Source organism: Gymnoscopelus braueri (genome assembly GCF_963280865.1).
Source record: "Gymnoscopelus braueri genome assembly, chromosome: 3".
NCBI lineage: Eukaryota > Metazoa > Chordata > Actinopteri > Myctophiformes > Myctophidae > Gymnoscopelus > Gymnoscopelus braueri.
The window spans coordinates 28,026,196-28,045,831 of record NC_137612.1 but is presented as its reverse complement, the minus strand read 5'-3'; the positions used below and the strand labels follow the sequence as shown (position 1 = coordinate 28,045,831).

Here is a 19,636-nt window from a genome sequence, read left to right as displayed (position 1 = left end):
CGCACACGCACGCACGCCGACACCCATTCCACTCCGCACATCATTCCTCCTCCTGTCTCTCCCTCTTTCTCCTCCTCAGTACGGCGCAAACTTCTGCCTCTCGGGCTTCTTCATGCCGTTGGCCGAGGAGATCTTGGCCGTGTAGGACGCCAGGGCGGCGGCGGCGGCTGCCGCCGCGTGGGCGTGGGACGTCACAGGAACCATGGTCGGCTGCGCAACGGCTCCCTGCACCATGGGACCCCCCATGCCCGCCACGGCCGCGGCCATGGCCGCCGCGGACCCCTGGCCTTGGGGCGGGGCAGCGGAGAGCGCCAGGTACGGGAAGGACTTCATCCCCAGCAGGCTGGACAGGGGCAGGGCGGCATAGGAGGGGGCACCCAGCATGGGCTGGGCGGCGGCATGATGGGAGTGGGGCAGCCCCGCGGCCGCACCCATCGCTGCCAGGGCCGCGGAGGAGACAGAGGAGGAGGTGGAGGAGGAGCAGCAGGAGGAGGAGGAAGAGGAGGAGGAGGAGGAGGAGACAGCAGGGACGGGCTGGGAGAAGCTCATGGTCAGGTCAACGGGAGACAGCATGGAGGTGGACTGGGCGGTGGATTTGGCTGTCTCTAGACTGGAGGATTAAGGGGAGGAGGGAGGGAGGGAGGGAGGGAGGAGGGAGGTGGACAGGGAAGGGGGGGAGGTGGAGGGAGACGGGTAAGGGGGAGGTTCGGATGGAGAAGGGTTAGAAGGTTAAATAAAAGACATGTTAAAGAAAGAAATCAAGACGTGAACTAAAACGGCAAAATCCAAAGTAACCAGATCAAAAGGAGGATATTTGGAGTGTAAGAAAATGATAATAATAATAATAATAGAAACATAAATTATAGAGGGGAGTTTGAGAACAAAATCAAACAAAATCATAAGAGAGGTGTGTTTTGCTGGAGGTTGCAACAGATTATTGTTGGGGAGTCTGCTGTACAGATGGGGGGTGTGCTGTATAAGTTGGGATGATGGCTCGGGAGGGGGCTTCGGGGAGGAAGGAACAAAAACCGTGACAAAAGACGTTAGGAGATGAAGCTCCGTTTTGAGATGAGACTTAATAGTTCAAATCAAACACAGAACTTCCAGGAGAAAATACATTTCTAGGTCATGGCACCAAAATCTAGTTGTTGAACATAAGCAGGATAGAAGTATACTGTAGAAATAAGATGGGATTTCATGGATCCGACTTAATATACAGAGTATACTCTTTACTCTGTATATAAAGTAAAATAAATAACATTTTAGAAAAAAAAATCCAAGTGTTTGCCTATTTCCACTGAATGTTTGCCTATTATGATGACATGCCCAGAATTGGGACGCGAGGGTTCATGTGGTTATGTGTGGTTGCTGATTGCTCCGACCTCTGTTTGGGGAGTGGCTGGAGTGTGAGAGACCCTGTCAATCCATTGAATAATGTTGAAACTTGAAACCCTATCCATTTTATCAATCCAGCTCTGCTGTCATTCTTTTTTTTTTTTTTTACTAGGTCTAAGGTCATGGTTGTTATTTAGAAATGAATAACTCTATCAATCATAGCAATATCTGTGTATTTGTGGAACCCACATATAAGAACAACAACAACAACAACAACAACAAATCATTCTGTAGGAAGTCACTAGTGAATTCCTAAGAAATTAGAGAGCATGATTCACAGAACTTACATACAATACGATCAACAATGAACATTATTATTAAATGTTTTAGCGGGGTCAAATTCGACCCATTAAACCACTATGATAGCTATTCTAACCCACCATTTTGTTCCTCGGAATTAGAAGTAGGCTTCAGGGTCTGAAAATCTACTGGCATTACGTCACCCGAATGTCACGTTTGTGCCACCGTCTAGCCACATGTCAATTTGAATATATAAGATGAAGCCAAGCTAAACCCTCATTTGACAGTGATGGTTTTGTCAAGACTTGCATTGTGGGTAATGACTAACAGCACAGCTGTGTTTGTAACACACACACAGGTGTCAGTGTCATAGACATGCATTAACACATACACACACACACACACACACACACACACGTCGCACGCACGCACGCACGCACGCACACACACACACACACACACACACACACACACACACACACACACACACACACACACACACACACACACACACACACACACACACACACACACACACACACACACACACACACACACACACACACACACACGTCGCACGCACACGCACACGCACACGCACACACACACACACACACACACAGAGGAGTACAAGTACATAGACATATGCACATACAGAGGAATGCATTCACAGAAACACACTTGTACATGGGCACAGCCACATGCACACACACGCATCCACACAAACACACATGTGTGTGCGACACTGTGCGTGCGTGTATGTTTCAATGAAGTCTAAGCTTTTTGGTTCATGCTGTTTCAGTTGAGCAGTATCTGGTTGACAGTGGTACTGTAGCTTATGCTGCTAATTAGTTCAACTTTCCCGTCCTTAATAAGAGAGAGGGCCTTCCACTTTGAAGTGCTTTAATTTCATTACTTCACTAAAGCGTTTTTTTATGCACTCAACTTACACAGACTCACTTGCAACACAGCTTCAAAGACAAGCTGAAGTGATATTTCCATTTATACAACATTTTTTTTAACACGTGCCCCACAAGTTCATGTATAACCATAAATACTTGACACAGGCAACTATCTACAGTACCAAAGTTATACTGTATACTCAAACTGAACGTGACGTATTGCCATAACTCTGCACATCAGTGGTTCACAAACGTTTTAATTGCATGGACCCTGGTTTGGTATGCATAAGGCCACGGACCGGGCTTTCCAAACTACTTCAGACAGTCAAGATATCTGGAGGTGCAGGAGCATCGGGGAAAATGGTATCAGAAGTTCTGAATTACGTCAAAATGTAGCTCACCTCCCTTTCCGAAAATATGTTTGGACATTGGAAGGAGCATGTATCGTGCTTTACTCTGAGTTACAATCCTGTAATTGTCAACTTGGTTCCTAACTATCAACTATTTTGTTGGCGACCCCATGGCGACCCCCCCCCCCCCCCACCCGAATAACCCCCCGGGGACCTACTGCTATACATTATGGCTTCAAGTATTAAAATGTATAAGTTTGAATACATGTTGAAAGAGAGATTTGCACTCATATCAACGCTGTGCTTCCAGGTGAAACATGGAGGAGGATGTAATCGACCCATGGGGGCCTCCTTGACACATTGTAGCATTAAATGTCATTGGGTCTCAGAGGAAAGTACAGTAGGTGCCTGTGAACACGGAACTGAGGAGCTTATTACCTACTGTATCAATACTTTAATATCTATGACTGAAATACTAGAACAATACTTTGAAAGGACTTAGAATATAATGCAGATATATATAGAAGTTCATAATATACAGTACATAGCGTTCGTTTATTGTGTGCGCCAATAAAAAATGGGAAATGTGAGTACTGTGATTTGAAATTTTGGATGTGCTACATTTTGGGGAGTTTTTCAATACTTGTATACAGTACATACAGTATTGTATGTAATTCCCCATTATCTGCTCCCCTGGTAAGTTTTATAAAGACCATCAATTTTGATGTATATTTCTTAAAATGTATCGCTTTGTTATTTGGGCCTTTCAAGAAATTGAAACTCGTTCTGCAGCTGTAGTTCATTGTAACACGGCATCACTTAACCACTTAAACCCTACAATATATACTTTGTTAACCGGAGTCTCTGCAGGGGTCTATACAAGGCCCCTTCCTTTTTCCCCTCTACACCAAATCTCTTCACCAAACATAGCCAATTTACAGCGTTGCCTGACTTGCCTCACATTGTGAGCTTGTAGATCGGCTATTTTCCTGAATGTTGGCCCAGAATAGGGATTCTAGGGTTCATGTGGTTAAATGCCCTTAAATGTGTTATGATACATAATGTACTTCATGTTGTATATAGCTCAAGGTACTTACATAGGTCTTGTGACACAATGCCAATGCAAGCAATGACATTGTACACTTTACATAACATATATTTAATAAGCAAAGGTTTCCTTTGATTAGTAAAGAATTCTCAAGTGTTGTATTGGATGCTTTATTTAATCCAATACCCAGCACTGCTTTGAGCCCTTCTTTTTGTATTGAAGTTACTGACACCTTTTCTAATATGAATTCAGCCACATTTGGCTGTTGGAGACAACTTAAGAAGAAAGTCAGCCAGGTTGGGACAGAAATGGAATAGGTTTTGTAGTGCTGTCTGCTCTGTCTGTCAGCTGATTAAAACAGTAATGGAGGGAGAGGTATTAGTCAGCGACACTGTCTCACCTTCTCTGCTCTGACATTTCAGGATGAATAAAGTTGACCTACTGGATCATTCATTTCCTTTCAGATGCTGTGTGTGTGTGTGTGTGTGTGTGTGTGTGTGTGTGTGTGTGTGTGTGTGTGTGTGTGTGTACACACACACACTGTATAGGGACATGTGTGCATATGCATATGTGTTTATATGATCTAAAATAACAGAAAAAAACGAACAAAATGTGTATTGTGTGTGCACGTACACGTACATGCATGTGTGTAAGAGCTGACTGTCCATGTATGTTAATGTGTATGACTACCTGTGTATGTAGTTGTTTGTATATATATATGCATATGTTTTGATGTTTAACCCTGTGAGTATGTAGTATACTGTATGTGAGCAAGCCTCGCTGTATACTGTAATTTACACGTGTGTGTGTGTGTGTGTGTGTGTGTGTGTGTGTGTGTGTGTGTGTGTAGGAGAGATTTACCCAACTTATTCTATGCCTGTTATTGGGTGTAAAATATCAATTTTATCCCAACTCCAATCCAATCCAATCGTGACTTTGCATATTCATGGTTCATGACGTTTTGTTCTGTGGCAGGCTTCCATACCTCTCATATTACTCACATAAAGAAGATGATTAAAGGTGCGGTGAGGAGATAAACTTGCACTCTTGAGTATCAACCTAAAATGAAAAGCTTAATATTTGATCCTTTAATAATTGTAATTGTATTTCAGCCTTTGTAGAAGGAGCTTTTTTTTACGCATTGGAGTACTAACTGCTGCTCTCTTGCTTCAGTACTTAGTGAAGCAAAAAAAAAGTTCAAAGTCCCCTTGACAAGCTTCCCTCATATCAGCAGCACTATCCTACAGTATGTCTGTCTCACTGTATCTCTATCCCTCAGTGATATACAGCAGTGGTTCTCAAGGACCCCCAAATGAATATGTATTTAGCCACGGACCCCCATTTGAAAATATTGTGTGCCAGGGACTCCCTACAAGATTTGTCTTGTTAAAAAGTTTCGAAAACATTCCACATTTCCACATAAAACTCGCAGATCTACAAGCTAACAACGCATCGCATCGCGTTGTGAGCTTGTAGATTGGAGATCATCAAATAGCTTTGAGAACCACAGATGCAGAGCACTCAGAGCAGGCATCTGAGCACTTAGCCAACAGGTCAACACATTTGAACTTCGACCTCGCTTTTGCTCTGACCTTTCAAAGTGCGACCCATGGTTTTGCAGCACGTGGTAATGAGAGACGGGCAGTGAGAGATAGAAATCTGATTCAAATGGCAGAGTAACTTATTTATGCATCCCGAGTTCCCACAACTCTAACTCACTACTTAACATCATTACCACGACATCACCAATAAAGTTATGCATGCCATGGAGCAAAGTTCAGGATTCAGATGGGGCTACCAGGTTTAATGAGTAGTAGGCATGTAACGATTCATTGATCTGGATCCATCTATTGATTTAAAGGGCAATGATCCAATCTAATTGGTGCAAGTAGCTTCTTACTACTGAACTTCCTGGCTTCAACTTCCTTCAGCGCACAAGGTTCTTTATATCCCAGAGTGACGTCTTTCAGGCAGACATAACGCAGTGTGCAGCCCAGGTACATTGCCTACTCTAGGGGACTATCAAATTTGTTATGTCATGTGCTTGGAGCTTTATTCTTTGATGCGCAATACCCAACCTAATTTATATGCAATGCATTGTGAGCTTGTACTATGCGGCTACTTTCGTTGCGGAGCACTGTCGTGCAGTTGAGTATAAATCAGAATTTACTCGTTCCAGCTGGCAGAAGGCACAAGTGGCCATCTGGAAAGTGGTTGCATTTGTATTACAATATGCCAACATTGTACAGGTGAATGTCAGTAATGTGCTCGAAGGGGACTTTTGAACCCTGGAATTGGACGCTCAATTCTGCTTGAGTGGTGGTGAAATAAGGCTCTCTCCACTTACATAGCAAAATCCAGAGTGTCAATTTAATTCTGAGATTCTAATAAATGGACCTGTAATATGCCATATATATAATACACTTACACATGTAAATACTTCTGGCTGGTTTTGTTACTACTAGTTTATTGCTATAGCTGTGTAACTGGGTAGTTTAGAGTATATCAAACATTTTGGATACTGATCATAACATTTGAAGTTACTGAGCCAACTAGGTACTTAATGGTGTTCTTGTCATGGTAAAAGAATGGTCACAATTATTACTGTATACTATTGTGCATATGTGTGCACATTTGTATTAAGCTTTGATAAGTTACATGACATCAGTTTTAAGGCTATATTATCGTAGGTAACTTATTGTATGTCAATGACGTTGAAATATGGGTAATTTAGAAAACTTGTACCGTGTTAGTCCATAGTTACGATATTTATCATGTAACCAAAGGGAATTGACAGCACTTCTAATATATTTAGATACTTACCATGAAGTCATAAGGTACTGAGCCAGGTTGATGGCAATGGGCGTGCCAGTGATGGTAACATGGCGGTCACTGGTGCTGTCTATCTGGCTGCCAATCTTTATCTGGGCACCTGACACCTGCCGGATCTCATTTATCTTGGTGCCCTGGCGCCCGATGATGGATCCAATCAGCTATGAGGAGAGACAAACAAGCAGGAGGAGAGAGAGAGAGAGAGAGAAAAGAAAGTGATAAACTATACAGGTATATATGGGCACGTACAGAGATAGGCTACGGTATATACTACGTATAGAGAGAGATATATATAGAGACAAGGCGCAATAGAGAAAGACAGAAATAGAAACACAGAGACGGGCGAGAGGGAGAGAAAGAGAGAGAGTAGAAGAGAGGTCAACAGCGACAGTGAACAAAAGAGAAAAATTGACAATAATAAGCACTTCCAAGCACTTTTAAAGAGTACAAAAAAAGTCAAGTATAAAGAACGCAATTTGCGTTGCGTAAAATGCCTCAAAGCAGACGGATCATAAACCTACAGAATGAGCCAAAATTGGCTGCTTGGTTGGGGATCACACCCGCCTCTCCATCTATCTCTCTGTCAAACCTTGTTTGTTTCTTTGTCTGCTTATCTACCACTCCGCTCCATCTGTCCATCTCCAACCCGCCTCTTCCTTTCTCTCTCTTGCTTTAGGGATCTGACTCGTGCGCTACTAAGCCTGCTGTTTTAATGGATGATCTGCAACCACTTGTTGTGATAATGAGGGAGCGCTGCGCGTTCCACTCTTTGTTGGGAGTCTCGCATCGGCTGTCGACTGTTTAATGTTGGGTTGTCGCAGCACCATATGCCAAAGCCATTTCCCCCTCATGCTGTAATTCACTGTTTCTCAACCAGTGGACCGCAGACCACAGTGGTCCATGGCATAATTACAGGTTATTCCATGGGAAAATGTAAAAAAAAAACTAAAGTATAGATACAGTATATTGTAACTTTGTTAAATGCATCAAACATGTCGGGTCTCTTCTCTACATGTAAAGTGTCTTGAGACAACTTGTTGTGATTTGACACTTTAATAAAATTGAATTGAATTGAATTGAAACATATGTTTCAATAATAATTCAAATGCAATGAACATATTTGAACCAGCAGGCATAAAGCTTGAAATTCAATATCTTGTTGTGTTGTTTCTGTTATTTTTGGTGTGTGATACCGGTGCACAACTAAGTATAAATCTGGCTTTAACATCACTAATGTTACTGTTTACTGTGTTATGCATTCTTATACAATATACTAAATGTATTGTTGTGGGGAGGTGGGGTGGGCTGGCTCTTGAGGATTGTTATATGCTAGTGGTCCAGACTCCAGAGCTCAAAAAAGGTTGAAAACCACTGCTGTATTTGACCCCTGTCAACTAAGTATATAGGGTTTAACTGGTTAATGGTTCAAATTGAATCATAAAATCACATTAAATATGGTCAGATGTATATTATCATATTAATACTGTTGGTTTTCTGAATAAATTGAACTTCAATCAAACGTTTTAGACATGCAAGCTAAGCCTATCTGCCCATCAATCACTGTGATTGTCAGCATGTGTGTCTGTGTGGAATGGCAACAGGTGCTGAGCTATCAACTCATCTGCCTTCCACTGACTGGGTGTGTGTGTTTGTGTATGTGTGCTTACATGCATTATGCACGCGTGTGCGTATGTGGATGGATGTGTATCAACACCTGTGTGTGAGTCTGTGTCCTTCTTCTAAGTGTATTCGTGCACATGACTCAGGATTTGTACAGTATGTGTGGATTTGCGTCACCACCGTGTGTGTGTGTGTGTGTGTGTGTGTGTGTGTGTGTGTGTGTGTGTGTGTGTGTGTGTGTGTGTGTGTGTGTGTGATGGTAGTGAGTGGTTCTGTAATGGAGTAAATATGTCAGAGTAACAATAGACAGAAAACACTCAGCACCAAACAGGAATATCTCCAAAAGTAAACCACGTGCTGGCAGCCTGGTTGTTACTCAGTACTTTCCTATTTTAAAATGATATTAAACTTTGGTATAACCATGCGTTTGGTCAACTACCTGCCCATTATCCACATGAACCTTAGCGTCTCTATTCCGTGGCAAACATTCGCTGAAAATAGCAGGTCTACAAGCTCACAACGGGTCGCATTGCTACGCATTGTTAGCTCTTAGATAAGCTATTTTTGGCGAAGATATTTAGTGAAGAGTGAAAACAGGAGGGGGCCTGGTATAGCTCCCATGGGCGGAACAGTGGCCAGGTCTATTTGAGTGTTAACGTGACTCAGAGGGTTCTTCCGACTTGGACACTTATGGTATGCATTCCGAGTGGACGTTTATCGTAGTGGATGAGACATCTGGGCTTTAGACGAGGGAAGGGCTTGGAAGTGGAAAGTGTGCTTCTCTGATGTGGCTGGTAGAGTTGGAGCTTGAGGCTGCATCCCTCTACGGTAAACTCTTTGCGTGGGCGACTGATTGTTGCTTGTGAACCGCCGGGCCCCATGTAGAATAACTTTTCTCTGAAGCTGATCCCGTCAGCATCATGAAGGATTTTCTGTACGTCCTCTTGTCTAAAAGATGACAAGCTCATATCCCTTCGGCTTAGACAATCCTAAATGATCTATCAAAATCTTCACATGTCTAACTGCACCGTACTCTGAGAAAACACTGCCTCAGGCAATTCTCATCAATATTGGAGTCAATTCCTCTATCAAAGATTCAGCTGGGGATGATGGTGTCCATGCCAGGAAACGGCTGACAGATGGGGCCTTGGATGTATCGGATGGAACGGGACAGCTGTGCTGGTCTGGAGACAGGGGTCAGAGGAGTGCAGGGGAATGCTGGTCCTGACTTTTCTTTGCTCTCAGTCGCAATGTCCATAGTGAAATGAACTGAATAACATGTTCCTTTTTGAAACGAACAAACGATATATATTCCAAATATGTAACATAAGAGATCACTGGAAGCTCTGTCTTTGTATTTCAGATCTGGTCCCAGCAGCCTTCCATCATCTCTCACAGAAGATCTGAGTGAATGCTGTTTGTTGTTGGATTAGAAAATGGTTGGCAAAGCAACAGATCGTTTTTTTTTGTGTCGCTGTTTTCCTCAAATATGAAAGTAAAAATAAACAATGTCTCTCTTTTTCCTAAGTGGCAATGGTAAGTAATTGAGTCTTTCATCTCCACTCTGTCCATATTTTCCAACATCAGGATACCTCATCGTGCATTATTTATCACTATTTAAAACAGTGGCACTGAGAGAGAGAGAGAGAGAGAGAGAGAGAGAGAGAGAGAGAGAGAGAGAGAGAGAGAGAGAGAGAGAGAGAGAGAGAGAGAGAGAATGACATTAGAGGGGCATAGAAATAATGAGGGGCAAGAGTCTCTCTCTCTCACTCTCTCTCTGTCTGTCTGTCTCATATGTATACAGTAGTGCACATATGAAACCCTTAAGGGTCCATTTGGCCCAATGCTTACACTCTCGTGGCCCTATTTTGCGTGTCTTAATTACCGTCAGGTCTTATGTCTTAACTTAAGAACTGGAGGCGTGATCAACGCTGGTTTGCTATTTTGAGGACGGTAAAACACACACACACACACACTGCGGTAGAGGCGAGGCGGTACAAGCTAAACAGCCCTGAATAATAGTCACGGGTGTGGTTTGGGCGTTTACATTATTTTAAACCAATCAGAGTATCGGCTGCCATTCCCTTTAAGATCAAAAGTTCTAAAATGCACACAGGTTCTTCATGTCCTACTTGTTCCTATTTCATATCTGCAAGAGCTTCTCCGAAAACATCTGATCTCTGGTCAAGCCGAGACACGTTGTGAAATTGTAGATCAGATATTTTTCCCTTAGTTAAACTTTCAGTGTCCTACAATCCCCCAAAAACGATTTTGCACTTAAGACGTGGTCCTGAGGATGTCTAGGATGAGGATGCGCTATGCGGTGAGTCTTGGTAAGTCAAGGTGTAAAATAGCAGATACAGCATTGTGCCCTTAACTCATTCAGTGCCAATGACGTCGCAGACGTCACGTTTTTCATAAGCCCAGAGTGCCAATGACGTCTGAGACGTCATGAATAAAAATAAAAAAAACTCTTTTTTTTTTTTTTTTTTTTTTTTTTTTAAAGGTTCAGAACCCAAGATATGATGATTTGAAGATTTGCAGCTCCATTCACTTCTTGTTTAACTTCTTACTGAAAAGGCTGTATCTCCGCTCCAAAGCACTTTTTTTTTACAATGTATTTTTGGCCTTGGCACAGGGGTGATATAGCCAGAAATATTTTTGGCACTGAATGAGTTAATTAAAATATAAACACTGCAGGCGCTAAATATGCTGGTCTTAACACGTGCCAGAGTTTTATTAAAACAGTGTACGTTTAGTGCCAGAGATCTCACCGTTTGTAACGCTGCGCTGTTTAGAGCTGTAGACTCCACGACGAGCACCCGGATGTAAACAATGGATGCGTGTACGATGGTGGATGGTCCAGGCTAACGCCTGGAACAATAACATCTCTCACGCGAGTCGCCGTTGCGGAGTGATCTCATCGCGCATCGAAAATGACTCGTTTTCACCACTGTAAAAAGTTACAGAGATCCGGAGGTTTTTATCAAGGAGATTGAATGGGAGCGGACGGAGGCCAGGTTTTTTGGCACGGTGATCCATCTGTCCCTTCCATTTAAGAGGCACCGTGGGTGGTTCCAAAGTTGCGCTAGCCCCCCCCCCCCCCTTGTGGAAAAAACAAACAAACAAACATTGAAAACACGTTTTTTACCGTGTTCGGCACCTAAGCACTACTCACGGTTTTGGCACCCAATGTGTTAAGTCTTAAGTGTTTGCGTTGCAAAATAGCGATTGCGCATAAGATGGTGGCATCATTACTGAATTACCGTCTAAGACCTGGAAATAGGACCCCCAAAATAGGGCCCTCATAGTTAAATGAATGCTGAGGATTTGACAGTGTGCCACAAACATTCCTGTCAATGCATGTCATCTACCAGTACAGTGTGAATGCAGACAGAGTGCTGTTCACGGCTATTCATGGAGCTACTACTGATAATTTAAGAGCAGTGTGTGTGTGTCTGTGTGTCTGTGTGTCTGTGTCTCTCTGTGTGTGTGTGTGTGTGTGTGTGTGTGTGTGTGTGTGTGTGTGTGTGTGTGTGTGTGTGTGTGTGTGTGTGTGTGTGTGTGTGTGTGTGTGTGTGTGTGTGCGCGTGTGCGTACGTACGTGCGTGTATGCCACTAGGCATACGTTTGTGGATAGAGGTGAGTCGATTAGTGTAGCTACATGACCTCATATGCTCACACGGCTGTGCGTGCATGTGTGACTGTGTGCGTGTGCGTGACTGCGAGTGTGTGTTATGGGTAACTATATAACAGTAGAGACATAAGACAAAGTGCCAGCTGACAGCAGCCAGCTCAGGGCTATTTGTGTGAAAAAGAACCTTTAACCATTGTTTGACCTCGCTTATGGTCTCGTAAACGGTCTCTTGTGTCCCATGTCCCAAAAGATGCAGTAAATATAATTCTCTCCTATTGCCGGTGTCCTTTTAAATCCTTATATAGCTGTTTTTTTCCCCATAACTGTCATAGTGTGTTGGCTGACAGCATCCTTTTCATGTGGAAAAAGGTTCAGTGGCCTGGGTGTGAAGCAGAGTGTTGAAAATGAATGGCTGAAGAGTGTATCAATGCATGAGAGTCAATGGAGGGGGCAGGACACTGTTTATTTTTCTCGTTTGGCTTAAAAGTTGTCCGTTGTCTGAGATACAAGGTCATTATGCAGGAAACATGCACTGTATTGTCCCCCGGTGAGAGCCTTTATGTAATGACTGCTGGGTATACAATCTGTACAATCTGTTTGAAGCTGGAGCGGAGAGGAGACTAGAATAGAGAGCAGAGGACAGGGTGAGGAGAGGATAATACAGAGAATAATGGAGGAGAATAGAGGAGAGAAGAGGGAAATGGAGGAGGGTAGAGGAGAGGAGAATGGAGGAGGATAGAGGAGAAGAATTGGAGGATAGAGGAGAGGAGAGGAGAGGAGAGGAGAGGAGAGGAGAGGAGAGGAGGAGACGAGGAGGATAAAGGAGAGGAGAGGGGGATGGAGGAGAGGGGGTAGAGGAGTGGTGAGGAGAGGGGATAAAGGAGAGGAGAGGATGGAGCAAGGGCTATTTTTGGGTTACTCCCTGCTGCCCTTGTAATTTGAAAAGGCTTATTGAGAGTAGAGGGGGAGGTAGAGAGATGAAAAGGGAATGTTTGTGAAAGAGAGAGGGGGGGCGGTGAGAGAGAGGGAGAGGGTGTGTGTGTGAGAGAGGAGAGAAAATGAGGAGGGAAATTGGAAGAGGAAAGAGTTTGCAAGTGAAGGGGAGAAATAGAGGGTAAAATGTGAGAGAGAGAGAGAGAGAAGCGAGAGAAAAGCTTGTCATCGAGGCTCTAACAGTGAGCTATAGGATATCATTAAGCTGCTCTGCTTCTCCCTGCTGTCACACGTGCACGCACGCACGCACGCACACGCACGCACACGCACGCACGCACGCACGCACGCACGCACGCACGCACGCACGCACGCACGCACGCACACTTTTGCTGTAGTGAGTGCTTTAAGAGCCTGTATGCTTAGTTACTACTCAAGTTAGGTAGTCAGTAAGTAAGTTAGATAGGTGTGTCATTAATTATGTCTCTTGTCCTCTAAAGCTAGCCAATCTGGGAAATGTGTGGGATACAGCTGATTTATACTTTCAATTATATTCTCTATCATAAGTAAGATGTTTCACAAGAGAAGCAGCATGTCTTGTCACGTTTTTAACAGTGTGTTAGGTTATATTGTCCCGGTTAATCAGAAGATACAGTACTGGCGTCCAGCTCAAGCAACAGGTTCCCTCCTTTCTTCCTCTGTGCCGCATTATGAGCTTGTAGATGTGCTATTTTTTAGATAGCGGTGAGCAACTTAGTATAAATATAGCCTAACTTGTGTGGAGCCAGATACCCTCGCACAGTGGTTGTTTTAAGACAATACTTCACATTCCCATGACAGAGTTGACTTATATCAAGCTCCACTTCTCCTTTTAAACTGTAAAACCCAAATTGCCATGTTTGTGTTACCATCTCTGCCTAAAAATATGACAGTAACATCACAAACAATAAGAAGTATTTTGCCGTTCAAGGGCCTGCATGAAGGTGACCTCACTGACGATATACAGTATACAGTATTTATTCCACTTCCTTGCAGTTTCACTCACACATACTAAACACCAGAAAGTAAGTGATTAAAGTATTGTTTTATCATCAAAACGATCTTCTATAACAATTCTGGAGTTATTATGGCGATAAAAAAAATCTTCAAAAAGACAATTCTATTCACTCACGTGATTGCCCTTTTTCCCTAATTGTAGGCTTTTTAAAAAAAAGTTCCAAATATCTATTAATATTGACAATATTTAGAACCGTGTGAGATAATGCTCACTTGTGTGGGGACTGGAAGGTTATAGTGATATTAAACTTTGAAAAAGATATGGAACGAGGTACATTTATGTAAAAGATAAATGAAAACAGCACAGGACCAAACATTATTGATCATTACTGATCATGAATTTGTGGAGAATTCTGACCAGAAGGTTACTCCAGGAACAAGCAGAGTGCAGTAGGCTAAAGGACAAGCTCCCCATGGGGTGTTTGTTTGACACTGTGTTTTTGAATACATGGTTGAGAGAGACAAGGGTATTTGTGTTAGTATGTGTGTGTGTGAGGGTAACATTTTGTGTCTGCATTCACATTCATTTCAGTCTGAGAATTCATGCCTTTCTCTATGTGTGTGTGTGTGTGTGTGTGTGTGTGTGTGTGTGTGTGTGTGTGTGTGTGTGTGTGTGTGTGTGTGTGTGTGTGTGTGTGTGTGTGTGTGTGTGTGTGTGTGTGTGTGGGGAGTGTGTGTGGAGTGTGCCTGCCTACATACATGCCTGAGGGTCTGTGTATCTGAGTGTTTGTGTGTGCACATGTGCATGTGTGTTTATGTGACTGCTTACAAGTGTTTGATGATTTGTGTTTGTATGTGAGAGAGAGAGAGAGAGAGAGAAAGAGAGAGAGAGAGAGAGAGAGAGAGAAAGAGAGAGAGAGAGAGAGAGAAATAATTGGCGTTCGTTGCAGTATTCTTCTTACACTGTTTTGACTGTTGGGAAGCAGTAGGCAACCACACTGACACACTGGCTAACTGACTCTCGCACCCACACTAGACCCCCTACAATTTGCCTACCAACAAAACAGATCCACGGACGATGCCATCGCTACATCAGTCCACACCACCCTCTCTCACACCTAGAGAGACACAGGTCCTATGCGAGAATGCTCAGCGTTCAACACCATAATCCCCCTCAAACTAGACCCCAAGCTCAAGAGCCTAGGGGTCCTATCTTATGCCTTATGCCAATAATGTTTTTATACTTGAAAAAACATTTTAAAATTGTGAAAATAGCTGATCTACAAGCTCACAACACGTAGATGTAGATCGGCTATTTTCACTATTTAAAATGTTTTGTTCTGTTATTTAAAAGTAGAAAGAAATGCCTAAGAAGACAAGGCATAAGGCATTGCACAAGATAGGGCCCTAGGGTCTCAACCCCAGCCTTTGGAGCTGGATCCTCCACTTCCTGCCAGAGCGACGTCAGGTGGTACCGATGGGACACCTTCTCTACACCTACACGTGGCCATGCCCAGTTCCAACCGAGTGGTCAAGTTTGCAGACGACGCCACAGTGATAGGCCACACTGAGGACCTCACCTGGGATGTTCAGACAGAGCAGGTAGTGAAGAAGGCACAACAACGCCTCTACTTTCTCAGAAAACCAAAGAAGGCTGGCATGGGTCCCAAAGTCCTAAGAGATTTCTACAGAGGTACCACAGTGAGCATTCCACTGGCTGCTTCACTGCCTGGTATTATAACTGTACCGACCTCAGCCGCAAGTTAATGCAAAGGGTTGTGTGTACAGAGAGAGAGGGAGAGAGAGAGAGAGAGAAATATATATGTATATATATATATATATATATATATATATATATATATATATATTTATTGTGTAGTGGAGGAGAGAGAAGGGTAAGATGTCAAGTTAGATGTGCTGCAGTAAGGTTCATGCACGAGTCAACAAGTTCAGTAGATTATGATGGAAAAGAAGTGAGCGTGTGTGTGTGTGTGTGTGTGTGTGTGTGTGTGTGTGTGTGTGTGTGTGTGTGTGTGTGTGTGTGTGTGTGTGTGTGTGTGTGTGTGTGTGTGTGTGTGTGAGAGAGAGTGAGTGTGAGTGTGTGTGTGTGTGAGTGTGTGGTGCACCTTCTATGTATCTGTGTGTACACCGAACTACACAGAACTCACTGAAGTACACTGAGCTACACTGAACTTAACTGAACTACACAGAAATACGCTGAACTACGTAGAACTACTGAACTACAGTGAACTACACAGAGAGACCCAAATGATCGGTGTCCACTGGGAGCTTACATCGTTTGGAATGAGCAGCTCCTGAGATGTGGTCTGAGAGGTGGCATCTACTCCTCCTGAGGGAGAGGGGGAGAGAGAGAGAGAGAGAGAGAGAGAGAGAGAGAGAGAGAGAGAGAGAGAGAGAGAGAGAGAGAGAGAGAGAGAGAGAGAGAGAGAGAGAGAGAGAGAGAGAGAGAGAGAGAGAGAGAGATACATGGAAATATTTGTAAAATTAGAGCCAATACCAGAATACAGAGTTCATCATAACTTCTTAACAGGATGTTGGTGGTGCTCTCCCTCAGTACAACAGAGACAACAATTAGCTGTCTGCCTTGTTGTACACGACTTGATTAATTATACATTAGCTTTCTTTCTTTCTTTCTTTCTGTCTCTCTCTCTCTCCACAGAGAAAAGGCACGCACAGCTAACTAAACAAAAGTGCCAGCCAGCTAGATGAAAAGTGCAGTGTGCCTGTGTGTCTATATACGAGTGTGTCTATGCATGCGTGAGTGTTCAGCTGTTTGAGTGCTTATGTGTTCACGAAATGCACCTGTGTGTATTTACAGTATAAGCCTGTATGTGTGTGTGTGTGTGTGTGTGTGTGTGTGTGTGTGTGTGTGTGTGTGTGTGTGTGTGTGTGTGTGTGTGTGTGTGTGTGTGTGTGTGTGTGTGTGTGTGTGTGTGTGTGTGTGTGTGTGTGTGTGTGTGCGTGCGTGTGTGTGTGTGTGTGTGTTGCACTACCACTACTGATGAGTTTTCTACCTGGGGCATAATAGAATAGTCATCCATCCATAGCCCGCATGATAATGTGCTCTTCTGTTAGGCTGATGAATTAGATGACAAAGCCGTCATGTTTTTTTTAACAGTAGAGTAGTGACAAGTTCTCTACAATGTGTTTAACAAAGTCACCCTGCCAGAAAAGCCAACACAATAACCAAACAGCAAATGCCACATGCTATAATAATGTATCATGTATAATCTTATACCGCATAGTGTCTACAGTGTACAGTACATGGTGTGTATGTATGTACAATATATATATATATATATATATATATTAAGCCTGCAACGATACATGTATTCGTATTGAACCGTTCGATACGAGGGTCTCGGTTCGGTACGCGCTACGAACCGAACGATATCAATATACTTTTTTTTTTTTTATCAACTTCAGACGATACGCTGTGTGCTCAACCTTACTAGTCTCAATGGATCTGCGCTCAACTATGCAACCTAGACCAACCTAGAGTTGCTTGCTCCTCCCCCCCGCTCCCCCCACACAGAAAACAAAACAAAAAAAGTCACGCTGAAAGAGAAGACGCGCTGAATGCTACGTTAAGTTAACATGTTGCAATAATGGCTAATGACCAGAAATAGAAGACCCTCCACTATCCAGCAGATCTGGTGTTTGGAGCCACTTTGGTTTTCCAGTTAATTACCCTGGAACCCCCTCAAGGACCCCTTGCCTTAGAAGATGGGTATTGTTCAATGTTAAAACAAAATCTGAATAAATTACACATTTTGGGGAAAAAAAACTATTTCTTTTGTATTGAACCGTGACACCAAAATATTGAACCGAACCGTGAATTTTGTGAACCGTTGCAGGCTTAATATATATATATAAAATCAACAAGCAAATCCATCAGCAGATCTAGTCTATCTATCATCGTCAAACAGTTTTAGTTCCAGTGAAGCCGAGTTGGGTGAAAACAAAGTGACTTCAAAGTCATAGTGTGAGTTGAGTGACAGTGACTTCAACAGATAAACACACTGACAGACATGTGCGCACGCACGCACGCACGCACGCACGCACGCACGCACGCAATCTAAAAATCGCTTCCTACCTGGATATCTTTCATCTTGCAGGTATTTGTGTGTGTGTGTGTGTGTGTGTGTGTGTGTGTGTGTGTGTGTGTGTGTGTGTGTGTGTGTGTGTGTGTGTGTGTATGCATACCTTGTAGGACTGAGGCTGATTGGCCCATGGCGGCCAGGCCCTGTTGCTGCATTGACAACTGATGCAGCTTAGCCAACTGAGAGAGAGAGAGAGAGAGAGAGAGAGAGAGAGAGAGAGAGAGAGAGAGATTGAGAAAATTATTCCAATGCATTTGCATATTACACATAAATAGTTTGGAAACATTACAGTTAATTATAGCATTACACAGCTTTGTCAAGTTCTCACCTCTGAATGTGGAATGCCATATTGGCCCTGAACAGCATATTGCTAGGGAGAGAAAACAAGCAAAACTTGGTTAACTGAGAGTATATTAACAGTTTGATCTAAATATCACCAAATGGGTAAAGAAAAGGAAACTAGGGGGGGGGGGGGCTAGAAAAAGTTAAGTCATTCACATTGACAGATAGATTTGACCATTTAAAAAATGCGGGTGATCCCAGACAAGGTGTGTGTGAAATCACCCAAATCAGTATTTGAAACAGCTTTGAACAGAAATGGCACTTTCCATAAAGTACAAGCAAGTTCTACATTCAAGTCTGACTCAAGAGACCTGTGTTGCATTGTAGGCAAATTCTGTAGCCTCTCTTTCTGATGTCTTTGCACTGTACCGTCTAATATTAAAGACTGAAATGCCTTTAAAAATGCATACTACCCCAAAACCAAAAGCCAAGCGATGTTCCCCTATTCTAGCCTCTGTATGTAAAATGTAATATTGTTAATACCGGTAATTAATATTCTTCTCACATATAAACCTGTTAAACCATTAAGCTAATTTAAATTCGTAAACATCAGCTCACAAGACTATGGAAAATTCAGTGATGTGATCTCCCGTACTGTCAAAGATGACCGTTTTGTTTCAATGTTTAATACATATCTGCATATTTTTTTCTCCATTATCTATATTTGATATAGATACAGTAAAGTGACTGTCTAAAGAAAAGAATAATTCTTTCAGACATCTCAGACCACACAGTTTTATGCTGTTAGGATTCCATTGTTTTCTTTTGCACAGGCTTGTGTCCATTTCATTTTGTATTCCTCCTTCACCGTAAAGATAGGAATTGTTACACCTGGGAGATCTAAGTTTCGTGAGAACTTATCCTCAACAGGATGTGAACTCTATCACCTCTGTCTTATTGGCAGAATCGATGCCTCTTTCCTATATCCACTTATTGAACAGTGTTCATATTGCGGAGATTGTGGTGGTCTTTAAGGGATTTATGAGGCCCTGCCCAAATCCCTATAGTCAACTTCAAAGAGAATTAAATGAACAGTTCCGTAGGCAATGAGGCAGGCCACGAGGTTGGGGAGAAGACTGTGTATGCGTGCGTGCACAGGATGAAGAGTGTTTGAGTGTATGTGTGTGGGAGAGATATGCATATTTGAACAGAGAGAAGATTGGATAGAATGGTGAAGGAACTCTATTTGCATGTGGGTGGCTTTTTGTGTATGTGTGTAT

At 42.9% G+C, this 19,636-nt stretch overlaps 1 protein-coding gene across 1 annotated transcript in view; it reads right to left on the bottom strand.

Annotated features, from left to right (window-relative positions):
- Window positions 1-75: 75 nt before the first annotated feature.
- Window positions 76-19,636, bottom strand: part of pcbp4 (poly(rC) binding protein 4) — a gene marked incomplete at its 3' end in the record, with an annotated part of 68,593 nt that continues 49,032 nt past the window's right edge. Inside the window, exons 9-13 of the mRNA XM_080424384.1 lie at window positions 18,403-18,444; window positions 18,178-18,253; window positions 16,245-16,300; window positions 6,759-6,928; window positions 76-610 (exon numbers count right to left, since the gene is read on the bottom strand). Of these exons, the coding sequence (XP_080280510.1) occupies window positions 76-610; window positions 6,759-6,928; window positions 16,245-16,300; window positions 18,178-18,253; window positions 18,403-18,444 (879 nt within the window). The remainder of the gene's footprint in view (window positions 611-6,758; window positions 6,929-16,244; window positions 16,301-18,177; window positions 18,254-18,402; window positions 18,445-19,636) is intronic.